Source organism: Brienomyrus brachyistius, chromosome 4 (assembly GCF_023856365.1).
Source record: "Brienomyrus brachyistius isolate T26 chromosome 4, BBRACH_0.4, whole genome shotgun sequence".
NCBI lineage: Eukaryota > Metazoa > Chordata > Actinopteri > Osteoglossiformes > Mormyridae > Brienomyrus > Brienomyrus brachyistius.
The window spans coordinates 4,006,448-4,032,614 of NC_064536.1; the positions used below are offsets into that span (position 1 = coordinate 4,006,448).

Sequence of the window (26,167 nt, forward strand, 5' to 3'; positions counted from 1 at the left end):
TGTATACGGCTAATTTAACTTACCTGTCTTTTCGTTGCGCTTCGTATCTTAATAACACGTATAAGGCGGAGATGTACCGCGCGCTAGCAGCGATGCGCCGCCGAAGCCCGTCTGGGTCACGTGTGCGGCGGTGGGGACCAATCAGCGGTCAGCACGCTCCTCCGCAATGCCAGCCTCCTGATCTGCGCGTCGTTAAACTGAGATCCGAACGGAGCGCCGGCCGATGGCATCTTCTGCTGTAGCCCTCGTTAGTTTCAGAAACTCTTAACTCCTAATTATTACCTGGAAGTCTTCATGTAGTTCTATCAGTATTTTTTTATTATTTTAGAAGGCTTCTTGATTGGACGGCAGAAATTCGCTTCTTTGCTCTCTATAGACTAGTTGACCTATAATAGTGTGGTTTTAGGTTTTGCACGGTCTGTCTGCATCCCCATGCGTTAACACATTTGTTTGGCTTATAAGTAAAAAAAAATAGGTTCTAGTGCAGGGAAGAGGGAGGAGGTGGCTACGCGTAACACAGTTTAAAAACTTCGAGACTGTGGAGTTGATCGGCTTTTCCATCCCGGGATGTATGTTTGATGCGCGTGGTGGGGATGCATCCTCCGGCTTATTAAACATTAGCTACCGGCGATTAATCTGAGCAAGGCATCGTCAGATAAGCTGCTGTAAGGCTCGATCTTTGATATTTATTTGTTACGGTGACGCGGAGAAAGTTAACATTGTTAACTGCGGTTTTTAGTTTGTAGCAGAAGGGTGGAAGAGTGACTGAAGGGGTGTTGAGAGACTCATATGCGGTCTTTCATAGTGAGTTTATGATTATCTGACTGGTTAAATGCATGTGAAATAAAGAGAATTTGGATATAAATATTTTTTTGCTATTCCGTATGAAATGTAATGCATATTCAGCGAGAGCTTTATTTCCGCAGATCTGACAGCAAAAGCGTGTCTCGGGCTGCACGCTGTTAACACAGGCTACGTTTCAAAACTATATATATATATATATATATATATATATATATATATATATATATATATATATTTCTATAATGTGTTTTCAATTTACTCAAGGACTGTAGCTCGGTATAACTTCTTTTAAAAGGAAAACATTTTATTAGAGTTTTAATCTCAGTTTAAAAGAAGTACTTTTTGCAAAGCGGAACGTTTTTAAATAGTAAGGCTGGAGGAAAATTAAAAAGACCTAGAAAAGAAAGTGCTGGTTTCTTCTCCACAAAGAATCATTTGAACTTCCCACCGCAGAGCGAGAAGGACATAAATAGTTTTGACATGTGGATGTAATTTCAGAAAAAAGACAGATGCAGGGGAATAAAAAAAAAAGAGTGAGCTCAGTTTGAATGGGTTACAGATTTGAGAGCAGAGGAGGGAAGCCAAAAAATTATTTTTATAATTTTATAAGCCGCTATCAGCTCCGTTATGGGGGAACAGATGGATTGAGAATGACTTCGGCACCGCTTTAAGCGGAGGGGGGGGAACGTCAGAGAAAAGCGCGTTTAAGTGGGCGTCAAATTTTATGAAGTTACTTTCTTGCAGCGGATCTGCTTTAGTTATGGGATCCACTCTGCTGATCCACGGCGTGGGTTTTCTGCTGTGCTGCTCCATCATGAGCTGCATGTACGGTCTGGTAAGTTTTTTTTTATCTATCTATGTATCTATCTATCTATCTATCTATCTATCTATCTATCTATCTATCTATCTATCTATCTGTCTGTCTGTCTGTCTGTCTGTCTGTCTATCCATCCATCTTTCTATCTTTTTTAAAATAAATGCGGCGTGAAGCATTGCGTGAGCCTTTGCTGTTCCCGAATTTAACTTCTATATTCGCTTTTTCGTCCATGATCAAAAGGCATCCGACTTTACGATCCTCCGAAATTTACGTCTTACAATCTCACGTTTGCCATGACTGGCCGGATGAAGTTTCTCGTTATTGGTGGTTTTTTTGTGGTTTTAATACATAAGCGTTCAAATGCTGCGTCTGGCTTATCTGTTACGTTCAGTGTTTCAACGGGACTCAATTCTGTTCAATGTGCCGTTTAAAATATTGCTTTCCTCTTGCAAAACCATATTATCTACACGTCTCTTATCTAAGGAATGCTTGGTTTTGTTGATATCCAGGACATGCACATTGCTGTTTTAATGCCTTTCTTTTGTTTATCTCGTATTAATTACGTGTATTAACAGTTAGGCTAATGGTGAGCTGTTTAAAGTGATGAATTGAACGCGAAGGAGATGGTCATGTCTACTACTCCACAGTTACACTTTCCACCAAAATACTTTGTCATTCTTATAGACTTAATAATTACCATAAGTAAATACATAAATGCAGCGTTTGCAACTTTTTTCATATCTTCAGTCGTTTTTCTAATATCGACCTTTCAAGTAGCATGTTTCGTATTCCATGTTAATTTTAATATGAACTTTTTTGCTGTTAATAAAAATATTAAAGTTTTTACTGTTTCTGTTTTAATGTACAACCAGTATTTTTCCACGTCATTTGTTTCAGCATTTTTTTATTTGAATTGGAACCACGCGCATAAAGTGGCAGGGACTTTCTCAAACGAAAATTAGCTGCAGCATAGAGATAAGACAGATATCAGGTAGGATGAGGGGGTGTTTGGCCGCTATCAGTTGTCACTTTTCGGTACAAAATGAATCTGTTTATTTCATGGTATATGCTTCGCGAAAGGCGCACGCCTTGGGAGAGTTTATTTTTACTAGGGGGGACAACAGACTAACGCAACTTCTGAATGGTAACTTAGAAGTGTTTAACTTGCGGGCTGCACGTATATCTCGGTGTAGTTACTGCATGCATGGTCGCTGTACTCAGACGCATTGGGAAGTTTCTGCGGGGACGCGATTCGCTCCGTGCCGCGCAGACTGCTCCTCCTCCGGACCGAACTGCAGCATCCTGACCGTCACTGTGAGCCTGAGTACTGGCTCTGTGCACAGTAGTTACGCGGCAGGGAGTGTGCCGACCGCCTTCTTGTGTGTCTTGGCAGGGGCAACGCGCTTACATCGGGCAACTGGCCCGGCTGGTGATGTGTGTGTGTGTGTGTGTTTTTTTTTTCTCTGCCAGTGATGTGGTCTATCCCTGCACCAGTGATTTGGAAGCACGGGGAAATAGTATGAACCAGTCGCTGGGTGCTGGCGGCCGGTTTCCGGTGATGATGCACGGTCCGCTGATGTCCTGATAATGTGCAGTTTTTAAAATGGATTTCGCAGTTCATTATGAACTTGCCGAGTGCTGAGAATATAATTAATGCATAAATCTGCCGTGGACTGACATCCTGTCCGAGGCATCCCCTGCCTCGTACCCTGTGCTTGTTGAGATCGGCACAACATGACCTATTGTAGGATAAATACGCTGTAAATAGATAGCTAATTAGATGGATAATGCATAAATACCTTTTTTTGTTTACATAGATGATTTGGCTTGGTGTGATGGGTTAATTTAGTGTTGTTTTAGTTCATTGATTGGGTGATTGATTGATATTATGGTTGACTGAAGATCAAGAAGAAGAAAGGGATGTTTTTTGGTCTTCCCAACTAAAACTAAATGATCTTCATATTTATATATTTAACTTTTAGAGTTTGACATTCTAGGGATGTTGACATTGACACATCACCTTCATCGGAGCTACACATCTATTTGTAATGATTTTAATTTTTTTTTGGATCCAGACTTGGCAGGCAGCCCAGAATCCTGATCCCTGCCCCCCCCCCCAACCCCCCACAGAGCTGTGTTCAGGCTTAATTCTTTGAAATTACTGACAGGGGTACAATTTCCTTCAGAAGGTACTGATAGAGGTATAATTAATGCTGCACAGGGAATGAGATGCTGCATGTGAGCATATATACTAGTCTGCAATTGTGGCTGCTTGGGGCCCTATGGATTCCTTTCCGTTAAGTAGCACCTTTCGCACGGCCCGTACAGCCCATGGCCTGAAATTATGTTGGGGGACCTGCTTTGGTTTTACTGGCAGGAGATTTATCATGCCTGAGGTCGCCCAGGCTAAGAGTGCCAGCGACAACCAGGATTGGTTCGTCTGGTCTGCCCTCCGGATCGATGGCTCCTGGCCTAGTGCCATTCAAAGCCCTTGTGGTGCCTCTGGAGAGCTCATGTGGTGCCCAGGTGAGTCCCTGTGGTGCCCTAGTTGGTGCCCTAGGTGAGTCCCTGTGGTGCCCTTTTTGGTGCCCTAGGTGAGTCCCTGTGGTGCCCTAGTTGGTGCCCTAGGTGAGTCCCTGTGGTGCCCTAGTTGGTGCCCTAGGTGAGACCCTGTGGTGCCCTTTTTGGTGCCCTAGGTGAGACCCTGTGGTGCCCTTTTTGGTGCCCTAGGTGAGACCCTGTGGTGCCCTAGTTGGTGCCCTAGGTGAGTCCCTGTGGTGCCCCAGATGGTGCCCTAGGTGAGTCCCTGTGTTGCCCTAGTTGGTGCCCTAGGTGAGTCCCTGTGGTGCCCTTTTTGGTGCCCTAGGTGAGTCCCTGTGGTGCCCTAGTTGGTGCCCTAGGTGAGTCCCTGTGGTGTCCTTTTTGGTGCCCTAGGTGAGTCCCTGTGGTGCCCCAGATGGTGCCCTTTTTGGTGCCCTAAGTGAGTCCCTGTGGTGCCCTAGTTGGTGCCCTAGGTGAGTCCCTGTGGTGTCCTTTTTGGTGCCCTAGGTGAGTCCCTGTGGTGCCCTAGTTGGTGCCCTAGTTGGTGCCCTAGGTGAGTCCCTGTGGTGCCCCAGATGGTGCCCTAGGTGAGTCCCTATGGTGCCCTTTTTGGTGCCCTAGGTGAGTCCCTATGGTGCCCTTTTTGGTGCCCTAGGCGAGTCCCTGTGGTGCCCCAGACGGTGCCCTTTTTGGTGCCCTAGGTGAGCCCATGTGGGGCCTAGTTGGTGCCCTAGGTGAGTCCATTTGATGCCTTAGCAGATGTCAAGGGTGTGTGCAAGGGTGAAGGTTTGATATCAGGGGGACACAACTTAATCATTTAAATGTGAAGGTCCATTTTTTGGGGAGGAGGCGGATGAAGCCAAGTTAAATATTGGGGGATTCATGTCCTGCCATCTCTCCTGGCTCCTGCGTCCCTGGGTGCACCTCAGGAGGCTTGCCGTGAGGTGGTGTTGGTGGTGGTGGGGGTTTGCTAAGCTGGCGCCCCATCAGACGATGCTGCCCTTCCGTCATGCCCTTGCTAGTGCCCCCTCCCACCTTGCCCCAGTTATTCACATGCCGGTGATGGGAAGCCTCATTCATGGTAGTTTGCGCTGCCCGTGGAGCTGTCTGAGGCTGAGGGAGATTCCAGCAAGGTGCTCTCTCACACCCGTCCCTCTCACATGTACACGGCAGCCCCGCTAGCCATTCATTTTGGACCATTTGAAATCCACAGACTGTGTTTTTATCCACCTGGAATTTTTGCAAACCATAAAATCTGAGCGTCATGACGATGAACATGCCACGTCCAGAAAGATAGACAGAGGACAGAACATCGTAGAGAAATGATGTCCACATCCATTTAAAATCTAAGTAAATGCATGACAGGGGCGGTGCAGTGGTTAGCACCGTGGCCTCACACCTCTGGGACCCGGGTTCGAGTCTCCGCCTCGGTCACATGTGTGTGGAGTTTGCATGTTCTCCCCTTGTCGTCGTGGGGTTTCCTCCGGGTACTCCGGTTTCCCCTCACAGTCCAAAGACATGCTGAGTTGCTAAATTGCCCATAGGCATGCATGTGTATGTGAGCGTGCCCTGCGATGGGCTGGCCCTCCATCCTGGGTTGTTCCCTGCCTCGTGCCCATTGCTTCTTGGATAGGCTCCGGACCCCCCACATCCCAGTAGGATAAGCGGTTTGGAAAATGGATGGATAAATGCATGACATGATCCATCCGCTCCATTTTTGTCCCTCCACAGAAATGCATTAAGCATTATGCAAGCAGAATGTTTGTGACACGCCCTGCATTCTTGGAGAGCGAATTCCGAGCGGAAGGTTATCTCTGCAGGGTATATCTGACCTCCCCTTTTAACCTTTACAGGGAACCCTGTAACTCCTCAGACTTAAGCTTTGACATGCATGGCTGACTCTCATCACAGTGCAGCAGGTCATTTAACTGACTGAAGCTACATTCTCCAGATGAAGGAGATCTTTGACTTTTCACTGCTGTAGCAACCTACACGTGAAAAACACACGGCTTCGGAATACACGTGTGGGAGGCAACTGAAAGCCTAATATCATCTAATTTGATAGCCAGGCCAGGATCCAAGCCTACTCACGCAGTGATTTGTCCTTAGTATTCAAAACAGCGCAAGTATTTCTGTCAGAAACCATCCTGCCTTAGGATTTTTATTAGCATTTAATTAATTTCATTAATTTTCATGCAGTTTTTAAATGTGGATGCTATGATCCATTGAGCATGTCTCGCTTGCAAAAGCAAGCATTCTTTAATGTCACTGAATAATCTGACATTGACGTTTAATGTACGACACAATATACGCATAATATTTACAACGTGTGTAGACACGTGTATCATTTCAGACATGTTATACTGGAGAACGACGCTTATAATAAGTTACAAACTGTACTCACTCTGTAATCTCACCCTGTTTCGTCTCCTGGAACAATTCACGAGTCGTGTTTTATTTTCATCCATCAGCTTGTTTCTGTAAAAACCTATTGACCATATTCACGGTTCTCCGGGCCCAAAAGGAAATCACTTCCCTTCATGCTAATTTTCTGTTCTTTGATGGTGTTATGTTTTCTCAAACCCTGCAGTGGTTGAGGTCTTCAGTGGGCTTTCTGCTTTAGCTTTTAAAGCAGGGTTTAGCTTTCTTAGAATAACCAAATTCATCGTTTAGCTTAAAAAGTATTAAGGGAACCAAAGCGAAACGACTACAGAAGAACATTAACGTACAATATCGTCTGTTAAGAAATATTCGTTCATGTATCTTCCAGCTGTTTGTTCAGTACAGAGTATGTTGTAATTGTGGAAGATGAAGAAGAGATTAGAAGGATAATTCAAAATGTCAGCACCGTACAGTCATCGCGGTTAGATTCATAAATATTGTAGAAATAAAACTCCTTCGCTGGCAGTTACCAGACCATTTTAGAGTTGAACAATGACTGCAATGAAAATATTGAAAACATGGAAATCGAATAATACACTTTGGTTTGTCGCCAAGGCTTTTATGCCTGGTAAGATATTTTTATATCAGCAGCACATTAGTGTAAGGATCAGGGAATTACAGGATGTTGCCTTAAGGGACGTCGCTGAAAAACAAGAGCACATATTTATCCAAAATACAGACGTTTAAAAGCATCGCTCAATTAACCTGAACCAATCGGAAACCAGAATTTTACACGTGGTTTTGATGTGCATGAGATCAAAAGACTCGAAGCTAACTTTGACATATATAGATGGAGGGAGGCGATATCAACAATTAGGAACTGTCAGCGAATAGCTGAGAAATTTCCCATCGAGTCCTCTAAGATGATTCGGTCAAGCTGTGAGTGAAAGAGTGCTGGTCTATGAAACTGCGACTGATGACTTCATAGGGTGATGCCTTCCAGTAACGAGACTGGATGATATTTCTCAGGCTGGCGTCACCAAACACCTACAGCTTTTGTAGAGCTTTATTGGAAGATGGGGGCCGTTTGATAGATGCTTCCCGATTCCCCGCAGAACCTTGAGGTCTCCTGAGGTTACTCTCCACGCCCTTGCTGGTGGCGCACAGGTGCTTTGAGGGTGTTGGTTCTGCTCACGGGATCGTGTTAATGTTTGGCCACTGGGGGTGGGGGTTTCTCCTTTGCTTTCGGGCCTGCCGACCTGAGCTGTGGTCCGTCTCGCACCTAAATGCAACGCAGACGGCAAGAGGCTCTGCTTGAAGGCCTGTTTTTGTGCCCCCCCCCCCACTTCAAAGTGCCGCAGACTCCTGCCCCGTGACTCTTATTTTCACCCCTTTTAATGAATCCCCTTTCTGCTTGGCTAAGGCAAGACGGTGGGCCGACAAGCCTCAGAAATGATCCTTCTTTTGGAAAGCCATCAAAGTTACTCCGAAAGCCATCAAAGTTACTCCGAAAGCCAGCAAAGTTACTCCGAAAGCCAGCAAAGTTACTCCGAAAGCCAGCAAAGTTAGTCTGTCAGGGTCTTTGTTTTCAAAAGCTCGGATATCGATCTCGGTATGATCAGCGTGTTCAGCAGAATACCCGGGAGGTTTTCTTGCGGCCGGTGATAATCTGGCAGAATTAAGGGCACCACTATTATTTTACTGCGCAGCATCATGCAAAACGGCGAAGCTGTTTCAGGCAGTCAGTCGTTTCCCCCCCCCCCCGTTTCCCATGACGATTGCTCACATGGGCGGCCAGACAGCGGTGGGCGAGCCTAGAGGTTTATGCTCCGCTGGTGCGGATGCCTTCTTCAGGAGGGGAATCCTGTTGTGTTTTATGGATTAGATGAGAGAAATAAAAGCCCCCGCAGGCCATAAATCCGATTTCCGCTCCGAAAGACAACACTCATCCAGAGCTGCATTGGGAGTCGGCTTGCGGGGACCCGATTACGGTCGCTGCTCGAAATGATGCCATCAGCACTTCTTGCTATAAACGATCCCGTTAACGGAGGACTGGTGGGATTCTGAATAGGCTGGGGATGAAACTTCCGTGCGGCAGGAGTTTAGGAGCAAGGAAAACGGAAAAGATCCTACAGAAAAAAGACAATCGAGTAATATAATGAAGGATATACACATTTTTTCCCCTGTGGCGAAGACAGACTCATACGCAGTGTCTCGGAGGTTTATTTATTTATTTAGCTTACTCAGGGGTACAGTGTTTTCAAATAACTTGCTATAAATGTCAACTTGTCATATTTTTGTGCGCTAACATGTACTATTAAGAAGACCTTAGAAGATCAGAGGCCAGTGGGTCGCTACAGGCTTCTACCTGCTCGAGCTGTCAGAGCAATTTCTCTTCTGTTTTCCCAACGTAAATCCAGTCTAGGAGGACAGACACACGAAAAAAAAAAAACGCTAGTCTAGGACAACTTAACGACTCAATAAAAGACAATGAGATCAGTCCTGGAAATAGACCGACTGTCGAGTGCTGAGGTTTTGGCGAAGGCCCAAAAGGCTGGTGCCACACGTTGGCTTCGATTTTACTTAGCGAAAAACCGCACCACTCCGATTTGTTTTCGTCTCGTAACATTAATTCTGCAGTTTCATAGAAAAAAAGATGTTGTTAAAAATGTAAGCTCTTTCTGACATATTAGTAAGCAGAATAAAAAAATACACATTCTGCAAAGTGTTCTGCTCAGCAGATAGCACCGTTACTTCATACCTCTGAGGTTGCCATGACATTCACATCGTTACCTCCCCTCTGTCTAAAATCGTGCAGCGTTTTAAGTTACCCTCAGTGTACATGTGCCCTGTGCTAACCTGGCAACCCATCCAGATATCCTCCAACTCTCTGGGATAGGATCCAGACTCAGTGTGACTTCTTACTGGATAAGTGGCTATGGGTATATCCACTGATGATGGTGCAACACGTGGACTGGATTTTCGGGTCGCTTATGGCTATTCTTGTGCTATGCACAAGTATTAGGCAAAGACATGTGTAATCTGAAAGTTACCTGAGTCGTAAGTGTATTTACTCAGAAACTATTTAGCATTCGGTTGCATCCACATGTTCTCGGAAAGTTATTGATATGTAGTTGGCCAGACCAAAACTGCTTCGGTTTGCAAACCTCACCTACGGGGCACCTCAGACACTCAATGTCTATGTTAAATTTCACCACCTGCTCACTTAATTAGGTAACTTAATTAGTTAAGTAACTCAATGAGGTATTGATTAGCCAAAGGCGGTGTACTAGCGCAGGAATCAACAGATACTTGGGCATGCTGGATAGTCGCTGCAAAGGCTGGGGTGATTTTAGCAGAGGTTCTGAAACGCCTAAGCTAACACACTTCGACAGACATAATCACATAGTGTTACACCAACATGAAGAGGTTCAGCATAATTTTCACTTGCTGCCTAAAATTCGCAAAGTCCTGTATGCCAGAAAGAAACGCTGAGAATGTTAACTACGTTTCTAATCAGTAAAAGCAAAACAGTCTGTCTCCTGCTAAAATTCTGCTATCTGGCTTCTTGTGGCCTGCTGTCCATTTTCCCGTCTTTAATCTACACAAGCAGAGAGAGAGAAAACACTGTAAGATAGCGGCGGGCAGCACACTGCCGCTGGCCGGATTAGACAGCGAGTCTGCTCAAGATCCGCAGCACGAGGACAGTTTGGAGAAGATGCTGGTGTGTTTTATTGCCCTTCCAGCCTGTAAGAGGAAAGTTTTGAGTCAGCCCTGGTGGGGTAGGAACTCAAGGGCAAACGTGCTTCTCCAGCATCCTCCTTCCAACATGAGATGTCTAAGATTTCCAGTGGGAATAAATCAGAATGCATTGCGTTTTATTTGAAACTTGAGATAGGAGTTATTGTATGAGTGACTTGTTTCAATTTACTGGTTTCTGTGACCTTACCTGGGCCGGCCTGTCCCATGTGAGCCGTAATGAGGTGCAGATTATCTCGAGTCAGACTTGGGTTTCGCCGCCGTGCCGTGCCGATTCCCGACGGAGGTGCCCAACCTCAGAGACGGCCTAGGCTGCAGATGGACAGGCAGCGTCCCTCATAAAAACACTCATAATCGTGCTTTCCTCCGGTGGTGCCCGTCATTGAAAAAGGAAGGTCGGCTGGATTCGATTATTATTTTTTCCCCCGTCGTCGCGGGTCACTGGGCAGAAATGCCTCCAGCGGTGTGCCGATGAAACAGTTCGCACTGCTGTCTCCCGAAAATGCCCCCGCTGGAAGCGACAGTTCCGGCGGTGCGGGATGCCCGTAGCTAGGAAAGCCAGAGAACATGTGACCAGAGTCCTGCTGTAGACATCTTGGGCTAAAGGACTTTACCCCAGTAGGAGGGCAGATACCTTTATGCACCCTAATCACATCCCCTACTGACCGGCTGGCAGAGGTGGGGGGTGGGGGCTGGATTCCGGCCTTACCTCAAGAACCACAATTATTGGCTGTAGTTCTATGCCAGTGTTTCTCAATTGGTCCTTGGGGACCCGCAGGCAGTGCATGTTTTTGCTACCGGGAGCTGGGAGGGAGCAAAAATGTGGACCGACTTTGAGTCCCTGAGGATCAGGTTAGGAAACACTGGTCTATGCAGAACCACCCCTCATCATGTTCATGGCCGGGGGGGGGGCAGTCTTAAAGGGCCAGCCCCCTCTTTCCCACTCCCACTGTTTCACCTTCATAATTTTTTTTTATAGGCAGAATCTGATTCTCCTGTTCTTCACGATCCCTTTAGAAGCACCAGCATATTATCAGTTCATTACACATTGTGTAACTGGCTTAAGTAACATACAGCATGTTTAAAAATAGAGCCTGCATAAGCTTGTCGTGCTGTTTGTTTTTGGATGAATTGCAGATACTTTCTATTCAGATCTGTGATAATCCTGTCGCTTAACCCCATAATCACACATCTTCATGCATACGAATAATTTTCCCCTCACTTACAAAAAAAAAAAAAAACATTTCCACATTAGGTGCGTTTTTCGGTTTTTTGCAATTTACTTCAAACATCACTGCGTAATCGATGAAAGAGAAGTAAGCAAAAAATGCGAGACGGCACTGATGCAGTTTCTTGTTTCGGGTTACAAACGTGTTTTTAGTCAGGGGCTGCTTCTTTTTAATCTTGAAATCTCGTTACATCCAGCGGCTCTGCTCTCTTCGTTTATGCGGCTTGCTGCGTGCGGAGCAGCTTCTCGGCGCGGAGAGACGCAGTGCAGTGACATTCTCCCGCCATTCCCCCCACAGAAGGGTTGCTTTTAAGAAACTTTTACTGCCCACGGGCTGGCGGTGAGGGATGGGCCGGGCGTTCGACCCTCCTCTCCCGACATAAAGATCTGTTTGTCTCCATTTTCCCTGGGTTAACACAAGGCTGCTTTTTGCAAAACAAACTTTTAAGGGAGGGGGGACAAATATAGCCAACAGCACGTGGCATCTCATTATCTACCTTACATGTGTTAGGTTCCCAAAGAATGTGCTGGATAGTGTATCAAATGCATGTTTCACACAGAAAACTGATCTTGCTTAGAAATCGGACTGGCACTGTCTAAGAGCTATAAATTCTACGCCGACTTGTGCATAGTGCAGCTTTCACGATCCAAGGCCTCCCAACTCCTGTGCTAATAGTGGAGTCTTCAGTTTCATTGACGTGGTAAAGTTACACCACGTCAGTGTCTGACTCAGGAAAAAGTCGTTCCCCTGCCTCCCCGTGACCTTTCCTGTTTTTCTTTCACCCCCCATCCCCCCCCACCAGAACCCCCTTCCCCGTCAAGAATGTGTAAGCGTGAGTTATTCAAAGACGCTCTTACACCAGGGCTGAGCTATACTGACAACTGTAGTGTAGATGCTGTTTTGTCAGATGCTTCACTCGACACTGCTGGGGGGAAGGAAAAAAAAATCAGTTTCCGTTCGTTTTTACCGTTCGTCGAACTTCCCCTCAGTCGACGCTGAGGCTTTTCTGCGTGGAAGGGAATTTCTCAGTACCTCAGTGGACCTCATACAGTCACAGATTCCCACAACTAAAATCGGAAGCCTTTTATGATACCGATCTGAAGACAAAGACCTATTTCAAATTACACGAATGGTTTGTCACTTGTGATGACTAAGCGAAGGTCATGTGTACCTATGTTGTGAGCAGATCCCCTGCGTTACATTTGAGGTAGTCACCTTTGGCTGGCCCAGGCGGTGTCGTGAAAGTAAAAGGTGGACAGGTAACTCTGTCTATCCTGCTTTCCTTGTGAAAACAGGAATTTTCTTACAGTGGCAACTGTCTACCTATCAGCCACTCATCCTGGTCATAGATGTGAGGGGCCTGGGGTCTATCGCACACAGCATAGGTCAGGGCGCCCTCTGGCTGGCCCGCCAGGCCATCGCAGGGTGCATACCGTGAGGAATCCAAGATAAGATAAGATTTGCGTTATTCGTCCCTGGGGGAATTTTTCTTGCCTACGACTTGCTGTTACAGAAAGCGCACAGATACTAGCATATGGTGTAAAACGGGATGACGTGTGAAGACGGTAGCCAATTAGCCTGACTGCGTGTCTGCAGAACACAGTAGGACACTGGCGTACCCAAAGGAAATGCACACAACACTGGGAGAATGTGCAGACTCCACACATCTGATTCCCTAACCCTGCAGGAGTGAGGTAAATGTGCTACCCACTGCGCCTGTTTTCTTAATGAACTCTGTGTTATTAAGGCATATCATCCAGTGTTTGCTGCGCGGTCTCAGCTGTCAGTGATAAAATAATAAATGAGACGGATAATGAGCCAGTCAGTCAGCCGGGTTATTGTTTCGTTCTTAGGGGCATTTAAATGAATTTTCCCTTTGTTACTTTCTTGTCCCCCAGATGGTTTTTGATGCCATGGTTTTGTCTTCAGTTGACTGGGCCACCAGTCTTGAAATGAGCTCTCCAACATCACCTGTCATCTTAACGTCCTAAGGCACGGGGTGTGGCTAGGAGAGTAGGGAAGGTTCTGGAGCTGACAATGGCAAGGTACACCCGGGGGTCTCCATGTTGTTTCGTGCTCAGAGGAGGAGGTGATGAGACCAGTGGTAGGCCTGTGACTGGGTTGTTCCTGTCCAACATGATGTCGAGGCGTCCATGACAGATGCTCGCCTGATTGTGATGCCTTTATATTTCTGTCACATTTATGTCACTCTTAACTCTCATCCTCAACCTCAGCATGATGGGTAATGAATGGCATGATGGGTAATGAACTAATCTTATTGGCTCTGCGGCCGGAAGGATGTGTACAGCGCTATCGTGGCTGATATATTCTTTCTATCTGATATGTGGCAGTGTCTCTAAGAATTTGATCTTACTTCAAATTGCGTTTTATATTTACGTGGTTTCAATGGACTGGAACATGTCAAAAACATTTGGGCACATTTTTTGCCTCGTGAAACAGGCAATGGGTGAATCAAGCTGTAGAAAGTACAAATGAATTGTTAGTGGGGGGGTCTTGTGACATACAAGGGTTATTTTTTGGTTATTGATAGCATGTGCTGTATAAACACATGGGCTAGGGGGGTGGCTCAGTGGGGATTGGCAGGTCTCCCACTCTAGCCTCGTCAAAACAGTCACATGTACGTTGGGCCTTTGAGCAAGGCCCTTAACCCCCCCAAATGATCTAGGGGTCAGACAAGCACTCAGTCTCCGAGCCTCACTCTGAACTGTATATACGTATGTATGTATGTATGTATGTATTTTTATATACATTTATATATCTGTGTGTATGTGTGTGTGTGTTTGTGTGTTTCAAAGGAGAGCTTGATGGGATATGCAAAGAGAAATATCCCAGTGTACAGATGGGAAATGAAGTTTTCTCTTTACTGCACTTCCTTAATGCAGCCATAATTGTCACTAAGTTGATTAGCATATCAGAATTCAAGTCACCTTCAGTCTCAACAACCATCCCGAAGCGCACCAGTCGAGCACTTCAAAGTTACATCTTTAATACATTTTTGAACTGTTAAAAAAAAAATCCTGAATCGGGTTAGTTTTGACATAAAAATGACTATCGTCATAGGAAGTAGTGTATAAAACAGAAAAGAGCAGCACTGCATAAAACACCATAGATACGAAGGCAATCGCAGCATTTCGTTCTCATTTTGCATTGTGCCTGACCTAAAAAGTACAGTGTATGAGTGCAAATGAGGGGTTTTATGTTTTTTTTGGAATTCGAAAGCTACTTTGGTCATCGGCATGGAAACCGCAGAGATGGTGTAATCATATATTTAGGCTACACACACCAACATAGAAATATGCTTTTTTAAGAATAATAGACTCTGTAATGGAACAAAGTCATGGGAAATAAAACAGAGGAACTCTGTGTTGGTGTATGTGGAAGACATTTCTGCAGTGGTCTCATTGTTTTTCATTACACAAGTTATTCATATGTGTGGGTCGCAATTCGGATCAGAACCGCGTATTAGGTATGTTAACATACAAAGAAGAAACACTGCCAATTAATGCCTGTTGCTTTCTAAAGTTCCTAATTATTTTTCTGTCACATTTATGTTACTCTTTACTCTCATCCTCAATCTCAGCTTGAGCCTCATGCTGATGGGTAATGAATGGCATGATGGGTAATGAATGGCATGATGGGTAATGAACTAACCATCTTGGCTCTGCAGCCGGAAGGATGTGTACAGTGCTATCGTGGCTGATATATTCTTTTTATTTGATATGTGGCAGTGTCTAACAATTTGATCCTACATCAAATCGCGTTTTATGTGTATGTGGTTTCAATGGGCTGGAACACAGTGCATTTCAAAAACATTTGGGCGTTTTTGCCTCATAAAACGGGCAAACAAACTGTAGAAGGTACAAGTGAATTGTTAAGGTAGGTTAAACGAATTAAATTAGTCAAAACCACTTGCCAAAAAAAAGAAAAGATGGTACGTTCCGGTTGGAATGTAGGCGAAATGAGATTATTTCATTTCCGCAATAACAAGCCATTGTTAAAGGGTAATTGAGGGACAATCAGCCAAGTGTAACAGAACATTGTGTCGTTTGGCAGAAAACTTGATTGTCATGAGGACTGGTTGGGAATCAGATCGCAGAATTCTGAGAATCTGCACTGCAACCAAAAAGCAGGAAGTTTACCCCAAATTTACATTCAGGCGGAGGGCTTTAGAAGACTTTGGTTCGCGTTTGATGACCCGTCATTTTCATGAGGTAGGGGTTTGTTATTAATAGGATGGTCTGCAAAACACGAAAGCATCGCTCCTCTAAAATGACTCCTACCACATATGTACAGTCATGGTCATCTGACTATTCATCTCATTAATTATATCTAATTGTACCTAATGTCTGTATATTTTCATAATATTTTCATAATTTTCTTCCCATGTTGCTTCCTCTTCAAGCAGCTTCATAACTTAACCTTTCTGTAGTTTCGCAGCTGTTTTCTTCAGTTTATTTTACCTAAGAAGTGTATTCACTTGGTGTCCACTTTATTAGGTAAACCTGCTTCTGAACACACAGTGAATTATGCGGGGGCACCTGAATGCTTACAGCACCACGACAAGGGCCCAAGGTTCAGTTACACGTTTCACAGAAGCTCCTTTTACCAAATAACATAGTTGGTACCATTCAGTTGTAGTAGTTCCTACTATGTAAGTTGCTAACTATGTTAGCGACTGAGCTTTGGTGGAATGTTCCCCTTAGCGATTCTGAGCATGGTGTGGTTTTTGGTATCATACATGGTGGACCCAGCATAGTTCACTATAAATGGTACTAGTTAGGTGTACCTAATTACTGTAAGTGGGTACTACCCGGGACTAGCTAGGCGTACATATTTATTGGGTCCTACCTGCCGATGGCTATGAAATTAGGTCGGTACTTGCTAGATGTACCTAATTAGCAGCGCATCAAATGCTGGATGCGTGCACAGTACTGAATCTCATTACAAGCCGACTACTTGACTGTTAGCGTTAGTGTGCATGAGAACAGTATGCATGCAGTCAGGCTTATTGAGCTCACTATGTTGCGCCTGGGGTGGATGTTTCACAATGACGTAGCTTGACCCCAGTAAAAGTTAAAAACAATCAACAAAAATGTACATATCTGAGTCAACTTACGTAAGTCCTCTTCCATTTACTGTAGACAAATGACATTCTTTATCTCTGTTTGCACCCCCTAGTGGCCTTGTGAGTGTATTGTCTGCTGGTTGCACACTTTGTAATTACACAGTTTATGTCGTATGTCATCCAGGTACCATTCACTGCCTCATCCATGCTAGGATTTGGACATGCCTCTCATTCTGCATACTACATTTCGTCTACTACATAGCAAACACTAGTCAGATGTACCTAATTAAGTGGCCACTGAGTGTATATCTGCGTTTGTAGAATATCTCTTACCTGTGAAAATTCCTAAGCTACTAAACAGGACATTGTTTAGAGTGAATCTTTGTTCTTAAGTGATCCTCTCATCCTACCATCACCTAAATATTCTAGTGAAATACCTTTGAAAAAGGCCATTTCCTACACTGGTGGAACACCCGGACGCTAGTGTAGTAGTGTACATGTTTCCAGCGTGTAGATCTTACGTCCAGGTCAATGGATGGAGGACCTGGGAGAGTGAATGTTCTTGAAAAACCCTTTATTGGTTTTGCAGAGAAGTTGCCAGAGGTTTTTCGGGTCAGTAGGTATGTATGTATTTTTTTTCCTCTGGTTGGTTGGCATGCTATTTCACAGCTATTATTTTCCAGTGTAGTCCCAGATAGCCTACTGCTGCTGCTCAGGCTATATCGGACCCGTATGGACTCCAGTTTAAGATGGATGCTCTGTAAACATTCAGCAAGTGATTGGCCGCCGTGGAGGATCGGCCGATACACTGTACCGGCCAGTGTCTCACGCACGTTTGCTTTTGCAGAGGAGCTGGGTTTCATATGTTTGCCCTCTGTATCTGTTCCAGGAGTAGGACTCTTTCGACAAAACAACCTAGCTATCGACTGCTATGCTCGTACCCCCCCCCCCCCCCCGTCTGTCTCTCCCGGTGTCTCATTGCTTTGCGAAAACGAAAGGGAGTAAATGAAAACGAAACAAAAGGCGAGTAAGCGAGTCTCTGGCTTGGAACAGCACGGCAGGAAGACATGTGGGAAACACTGTGCTGCATTGATGCCGTCCGGCCCAAGTCCACATGCCCGCCCATTAATGTATGCGAGGACCACGGGTTGTGGCGTGGGCCGTGCTATCAGCTCGTGCCTTCGGGGCAGCGCCTGCGTCCACACACTGCGGCCCTTTGACGCGGACACCCTGTCCCGTTCCGGGATCCTCTGTCGCTCTCCTGCTCGAACATAAACACACTTCTCACGTTCAGGGCACGCCGAGATGTAGCCTGAGACCATTAGCGTCTGTTGCTGTTTGTTAATGGACCTTGTGGTGAGGGAGCATTAGCCGTGCTCAGTAAAGCAGGGCCTCGGATGTTAGGGGAATATGTGTCTGGCTGTAGAAAACGCCGCCATTAAAACTACCGAGTGACACATGACACACTGAATGAACCTCCTGCTTATCTCTTTGCCATTGACAACATCACACTTTCTGATGCTAATGATGCTAATTTCTTCTGGCATCACTGCTGATAAGTGAGGTTCAGTACAGGAAACATGTGACTTCTGCAGGAAGGACTTCCTGTGGCATAGCCAAGCTGTTTCTCAAGTATCAATGAACCTTTGTTGTCTACTTTTCACATCTTCCCCGGCACTAATTTAATTTTGATGCATCCACCTCCAGTTTGAACAAGTTATCGGGTTTAAAGAAAACATTTTTTTTCTTTAAGTATAAAATCTCGCCCTATAAAAGCCTTGATTTATAGCGACGGCGAAAGGTGTTTGTAAAAGCGCATATTTCTTTTCTCATCTGGCCCCCAGCCTAACAGTTAATACTAATAGATGGAGCCCTGATGGGCGGGGGGGAGGGGGGGGGGGGCGGGGGTGTTGGCCATTGGCGCCATCCATCAATTTCCAGTCGCTGCTTTTCCAAGTAAATTTGCAGTGATGCAGAGCCAATCCCAGGCGTGAGGAAGGGCACTTCCGCGACAGGATGCCAGCCTGTGGCAGGGCACTCGCACACGGGCACGGCCGTACAGGGGCAGCTCGCCAGCACCAGGCCTGCCAGTCCACCTGGAGCCAGAGGAAAAGCCCGCGGGAAAAGCGCACAGCCTTCACTCCACAGGGGCCGCTGATTATTTTTAAGCCTTTTGACTCTTTTGCATGCAGTAATTTCCTCACTGGACGTACGCGTTGGTTCCATTCCATGTCATTCTTGGCTTTAAGTCCTGAAAGATAAGCTTCCATATTCCCTCTTCTATCACAGTCTTTATACATTCAAAACCAGCCAATCTGAGGGTGAAAAAAAGGAAGATTGATGGATAGTGGGTGGATGGATGGATGGATGGATATTGAGCACTTTAAATTTAGTGGTTATGCATAAATAACAAAGGAGGTTTTTACTCTGTAGAGTCCCACATATTTAGAAACTCATCCGTTACGTTTATATGGTATCATTTTCTCTCACATTGTAATAGGATAAATATCTGTAATAGAAGAGCTAATGCTTAACCATATACTAAAACGAAAAGTATGTGCACATAGAAATTTAAAGATGCAATAAAAACTAGATGTGAACCTGAATTTGAAATAACTTATGGCAGAATAGATGGGAACCAAATTTGACTGTATAGTTAATTTGCAGCTGATGTTATTTTTCTTGCGATTAACATCTGCTAATGATTGCATCTCACAGGGTACCAAACGTTTCGAGGTTAGCTGCACTGGTGCACGCTCTTTGGGGTGTGGTGGAGCGGAGCAGAGCATTTTGACTTGATAACCTGTCGTTGCCAACCGCAGCGCGTTTCTTTGCTGCAGACAGGCTGAGACACCGAGGAACTCCCTATGGCGGTGTCTCTTAACCTGAAATTCTTCCTGACCTTCCTGTCAATGCCACTGCTTTGACGCGCTAATCAAAGCGAGAGGTACGTTTTGATTAACGGGAGAAGTCACCTCGTTGGCAATTAAGCGGCCTCTGATTAGCCGCCGTCCGAGAAAGACTTAATTGCCGGGCTGGTCGAGGGGATGTGAGGGGATCGGTGGATGAAGCTAGTAGTGCGCTGTGCTCCGTCAGCAGGTGGCCTTGCCTTAATCTTGTGAAAGACGTGTAACCTAATTCTTTTGGGTGAGGTGTGCAGTAAAATTTGATATAGAAAGAATTTGAATAACATGTAGAAATAAAGTGAGTATTAACCGGTGCACCTGTTTTTTGAGGGACGAAAACCTTCTGGGTACCACGTGCAGGTGGCCCGCTTGTCATTGCTGATGTACTCAAGGTTGTTTCCCCGTCCAAACAAAACAAAGCCCTCCGAGGGACGTGATTGGCTAATCTGCTGAATGACGCCGCAATACTGAGCAATCATAACAGTTACATAGCTGATTGGCGAATCACTGTGCTTTGTGTCCTCCTACAGCACCCATAGCCCGCAGCTCACGTAGCTGTGTGGTCTGCAGGTTGCAGAGAGGGACAGTCCTTCCCCTTACCTACACGCTGCAATCAGAGTCGATGGGTGTTTATCTGTGGTACTTGTCTTTGTGTATTTTTGTATCCCCATCAACGAAAAGGAGTCTAACAACGGGGTACTTGGGTAACAATACAAGATGTGGACTGATAGGGCCCAGCAGAACCATAAAGCTAAATGGACTAAAACTGGGAAGACTTGACTTTTTCGTCAGTCAATAAAGAAAATACGTTTTACATGCGAGGGACGACCGCGTAATTACACGTGCCTCGCATGGTGAAATTACCACTGGTCGCTTTATGATTTACTCTGATATCTGTAATTTCATACATTCGTAGCAAGGACAGGAATCAGAGACCTTGAAGAAAACTGGCTGATGTGATCGCATGTCCGAACCACACAGCAAACGCTGTGTTTCTACAAGTAAATCCTCTCCTTAAATACGTAGGATTCCTGTAACCATTTGGCATGTCTATAAAGACCTTTTCACTGCCATTTAAAGAGGCTCTCTGTGGAATGGAGGAGCCCTCGACTCAGATATACGTACATCTGTTTGTCCTGCATCCGCGACCCGCAGGATGACCTATTAACCATGCGGGAGAATGCTGTAACATTTTAAAGGTTCCCCACGGCCATTTTGGCAGCAGCTACCTCTGTGAGGCCGTGCCGTCAACTGTAAACGGTTCGCAGTGTAGGCTGGGGACTCGGAAAGTCTCGTAAAAATAGCGATAAATGCAGAGTCTGCCCCCAACTCTGCTTGTTCACACGTGCACACACGCAAACATAAACATCTCCGAAGCATTACCGACCCAAGTTATATGAGTTTAGCAGCTGCTTGGGGGTCACTTAGTCTGAATTACGTGCTGATGCCAGTTAGCATGAGCGTGGCACATGTATTCAGTGATGAAAATGTGTATCACAGTGACGGGCGAGTATAGTTCACGGATCTGGAGATTGCATTGTTACTGGTATGGGCATTTGTATGGAAACGGAAAGATTCGGTGAACAGAATCCGGAGGTCAGGTGTCTGGTCTTGCCTTGGAATTGGAGAGTTGTTTCCTGTTCTATTATTATATATATATTTTTAAATGTGTTTCAAATAACATAATGTCAAACTTCAGAGATGTCTTATTGGCAGACAGCTGCGCAATAATTTCCTGCGTTACAGAATGCAAGTGGGGTGCCAGGTGCCCGTGTGTATTGGGCTGACACAGAGGGATCTGATCTGGGAACAGGAGGCTAACTGATTTGGCTTGTCCTGGAAGAGACCACTGCTGTGAGATACTGAGGCCCAGATGAGTGGATTAGCTGCTCATCGTCACCCATCAACGCTGCTCTCTCTGGCTCACTCAGAAACTGCTACTGTCTGCCAAAGCATAGTGATTCAGCAAGAATGACGCCTCACTATTATGGTGCTGGGTCAGCATTTCTCAGGCCTGGTCTTGGACCGGCTGGTTTTGGATGCGACAGAATTCTTAATTAGGCTTGATTGAGCTGCTGATTAAATGAAGGTTTACATTAAAATCACATTGAATGCGCTGATATTTGTACAGAGCATCCATTTGTATGCAGTGGTTTCTCGGTGGACAGCACATTCGTTTGCACCTCCAGGGTTGGGCGTCTCCATCCTGCCTCTGCACTTGGCGTGTGTTTCTGCGTCATGTGGGTCTCTTGGAACACTCCAGAGACGTGCAGTTAAGCTCATCAGTGTCCCTAAATTGCTCTTAGTCTCTTTCTGTGTATGTCATGTGAAGGACTGATATGCCATCGAGAGTGCGCCCCAAATTCAGACTCTATGCTTTCTGGAATTTTCTCCTTAGCAGGATAAGTGGTTAGAAGAAAAATGGATGGAAAATATTAACTATGCTTTAAAAAAAATAATAAAAAATCTATGTAGTTGGAAGAACTTGAAAACCCACAGTTTTCGTCTAATCGGACAAACACAACATCAAGAGTTATCTTCCAATTCAGAGTACGGGTTACTGAAACTGGCCAGTTACACGCATCGCTGACGGTTGAGGACTGTGCGTGGAATCTTCCGTTTCCATGGAGACACCGCTGACCAATAGCGGAGCTTCACTGATTGCTGTTTTCAAGAGATGTCGCCCCCATTTTAGGTGTGTTTAACGAGCACCTGTGTGGTCATGGGATGATTTTTTTTATAAGAGAACCAATCAAGAGGCACCAGCAAAAATAGCTTGTAAGAATATTTCTTTGTTTATGCCGGTGAACACATATCAAAACAGTATGTGAAAAAAGGGTCCTTTAATGGCATTTACAGTGGAAAATCAAATACTTTTTGATTACATGTGTTGTCTTAATTAGCTTCCAATTAGTCCTTTACAGCTTCCTGTTGTCTGTTGAAGTCAGATTTTTTTACATCATGGTAAAACCGAATAATTTTCATGCTGATATTTTAAAGAAGGAGAGAAAGTCGATTTTAAGTAATAAATCTAGATTCCTGTGCCTGCATGTATCGAAATGCGGAATACACCTCCAAGGATAAATTATTCATTAGCTTTCGGGATTCTTATTTAAAGTTTAAACATTGCCACCTGTGAGGAAATATACGGGGTTAATTTTTGTATCAATGCCTATATAGAATTGAGTAAATTTAAACAAGTTTAATATAAACATCAAGTCAATATTTGCTGGCGGTCAACACTTCTGCTGAAAACCTGTGTGCGCAATATCCATCTAAGGGTTCTATCAAGGCCAAGAATCAGGTAAGGCGTCACTTCAGCACCTTCCCATAATTCAACTTCCTTTTTAAATAAACCATTAATACTGGAGGACAGCAAAAAATCTTAAAATTTTCTAGCTGAAAAGTGATGTATCAGATTGGGAGCAGATGGCCCAGAGGTACAATGAAGATGCTATTTTTGGTGGAAACATTCATTTCTCATCAAGGGGGGCAAAACAGAGGAATCTATAGGAAAGATATGTGTGGTAATCTTTCCTTATGACGTTTTCAGCGCTCCCTGTAAGACTGTACTTGAGGTGGCACGAATACTTCATGGTAACTCACTCAGTACTAAAGTGCAAAACATGAACAAATATACTGTAGTAGCTACTTGAGATAAAAGATGCGTCACGATTCATTAATGATGAACAGACATGAGATCAGTATTTCACACATATTATTACTTATTCCTTCAGTAGTTCACAAAGGTTTACAGGATTAACAGATATAGTAACACATTTTATACTGATGGATATAAAAGATGAGTCACAATTCGTTAATGATGAAAGAACGTCAGATCAGTACGTAACAAAGTCTTAGTTTGTGGTTAATTAATACATAAGTAAGAGCATAATTCTACGATATTTGTGCCTGCTTAAGAAAAGTTTTACGGTGTTCTTGGGGAACCTGATGCATTGCGTATTATGCCACAACAGCCTGCTAGCTGCGTAAGTCTAGATTATCAGTTGTAATCTTTCAGTTGTAATGTTAATTATAACGGCAAGATGAGAATCTCAGCTGTCATCGCAGGGTGTACATTCGGCTGTCGGAAATGCGCCACGGAGTTTGTTCCTTGGGTTGTTTTCCTTACACCATTTGAAGGCCTCCATACGGCGGACCTCCACATTCTGGGGACTGGGCTGATCTAAGTAACCACAAGTATAAATTATAACCCAAGGAAGAAACCAGGCCCATCGAATATGATCACTTAATGAAAAATCAATCCAGCTGTCGAACAGGAACAGATTTTTTTTCCTAATCTAGTATTTTGCGGTTGCTGTCAGAGAAAGAGGTTTTAAAGCTTAGTTGACGTGATAATTTGACACGAGTTGAAAGCTGTGGAAGGAATGCTGTGTACGTCATTTTGGTAAAAGGAAATGCTCTGGATTGGGATTCTAGCTGCTCTGAGGGAAGTAATCATTAACATGTCCTGCGGCCTAAATTTTCTTTGTGTGATTTTGTCGACCACATGGATTCTCGCTCGTTGCGATTTAGCACATTTTGGCTGCAGTGACGACTGGCACCCTGACGTTCCGAACGGTGTGATCCCTGTGCCTGACTTTGTACCCATCCATGCCCCGTACACACGTTTGCGTGAATGTTCCATACTAAGGTTCTTCGGAGCTGTCGGGCAAGTGGAGTAACGGAGAGGACTAACGAAGAACAAAACCGGGAACTTTGAGGGGCGGCAAGCTGTACCACGGCCAGGAAGGCGGAGTCCCAACAGACTTCATTACAGAACCAATTCATCACACATTTACAGCATAACCTGCGAGTACAAAACGGCACGACACCCATATGAACACACGGCTCTGAAGTGTACCAACTAAATAAACACGCTACCTATTAAAAAGAATTAAGCGCAGTATTTTATTTAACCTGTGGGGACTCGCTGCTGGACTTGGGAGTGTATCTCAGCATTCCCACTGCTGAATCCAGCACTCTGACTGGAAGTTCATTAGTCCAGCCCAGGTCAGCTGGACTGAATTGGGCCTGATGATTGATTGCTAGAGTGATACAAGTACTCACCTGAAACCCAGTTCTTTGGCATTTGCTGTGGTCCTACCTGAGCCAAGACGGTTGGTTAGCATGTGGCTGGTTCAGCAATCAAATAGCGGTAAATGATGATCTGACAGGGCCCAAGTTTACTTGGGGAAAAGACTGCTGTATGTTCGCAGTCTGCTTGTGTGAGGACAGCCGTCCTTTTAATGAATTGTTGTCCCCTTTCTGTCAAGCTCTGCTTGTCTGCGAAAGAACCATCCATGGCCCCGCTTTTGGCATTCAGTCCTAATTCCAGCTGCGAAGCGCTCGCATTTCGCAAAAATCTGGTTCTGACGTCAGAGGATGAGCAAGTGCTGAAGCCGAGAGTCGGTCGGCGTTCACTTTTCAAAGGCCGCGGTAAGATAAAACATGACAAACACGGACACTGCGACGTGTCTTTTGTAGAAGTCATTTGTGCTGCCGGTTGGCGGGTCTGTTTCAAAATCTCTTTGTTTTAAAATAACTTTTAATAGGTTGGTTATTTTGTAGTGCTGTGGTGTTTATCAACTTTTTTAAAAGCCCGATTCCATTAAAAAAAAATCCATTAAAGCTTGTAAGCTATCTTATAACATTACGAGATATGAGTATGATAGAAAGGCATCCGGTGATTATCGCCTTCCAGATACATGAGTCGTACTCTCTGCTAAAAGGTTTTTTTTATTTTTTTATTTCTTATAACTAATTCTGAAACCAGTTTAAAGTTGTAGGGAACACTCCTCTTGCTTTGGAAAAGCATGACGTGATTTGCTGGTGTAAATTTAGAAGATGTTAGAGGTCTGGCTTTTCGTTGGCGTGTAAAGAGAAGAACTGGAATACCGCAGTAAGGAACCTTAGCCACGGGTTGTACCGTCTAGGTCGTTCCATTGAGAATGAATGACTTGGCAATCTGTGGTTCCCCACCCACTTTAACATTGTGTCTGTGCTGGGAGGGCTCACGTGTTGTTTGTGGAAACATCTCTTACGGCAGGCATGGCCTGTAATGGTGCACTTGTATCATATTCCGTAAAAGTTCCGACCGTATCTATTTCCGACACTTTGTCTTAGTTGGCGTCTAAGACGCGCTAAAGTGCGGTACGGCCCCCCTTTCAGGAGTTCTCCCCAACGACAGGCCTTCTCGGCAACAGAAGAGCTCGCGTCGTTGGTCTTGGTTACGTTCCTGTTGAAATGATTCGCTGGTACGCTTCATTTGTTCTGTAGCTTGGGTGTGGTTTAACGCTAAACCGCAGATGCTCCGCCCGTGCTGGAAACAGACTTCAGAGATCGGCAACTGAACGTGATTTATCGAATATTAGACGTTTTGTACTACAAATACGAGAACGTATTGCTTGGGTTTCTTTCCATTGGACCCCTTCCTTTATATAATTTTTTTTGTCTGAAAGTCAAGCTGAAGAAGGTAAAATACAAACAGGAACTATTTGTTTTGACTTATTGCTTTTGGAATAAACCCCCGACTTTTCTGCGCAGATTTTATTGAGGTTCCCTGACTGACTGTGTTCTCAGGTCATCCGCTGAAGCCTAGAAACCCAGACCAAACCACAGACACTGGCTGTTAACCATGTCC

General features: G+C 44.8%; 1 protein-coding gene across 4 annotated transcripts in view; it reads left to right on the plus strand.

Moving 5' to 3' along the window:
• The first annotated feature begins 202 nt into the window (after positions 1–202).
• The window catches only part of pth1r (parathyroid hormone 1 receptor), a 79,762-nt gene continuing 53,797 nt past the window's right edge, over positions 203–26,167 (plus strand). The window contains exons 1-2 of one of the 4 annotated variants that reach the window (XM_049011974.1): positions 203–665; positions 1,549–1,639. In XM_049011974.1, the coding sequence (XP_048867931.1) occupies positions 1,565–1,639 (75 nt within the window). In that variant the 5' untranslated portion in view covers positions 203–665; positions 1,549–1,564. Of the gene's footprint in view, positions 666–1,105; positions 1,640–26,167 lie in introns of those variants that run through there. The other 3 variants (XM_049011975.1, XM_049011973.1, XM_049011976.1) reach the window with 3 other exon arrangements.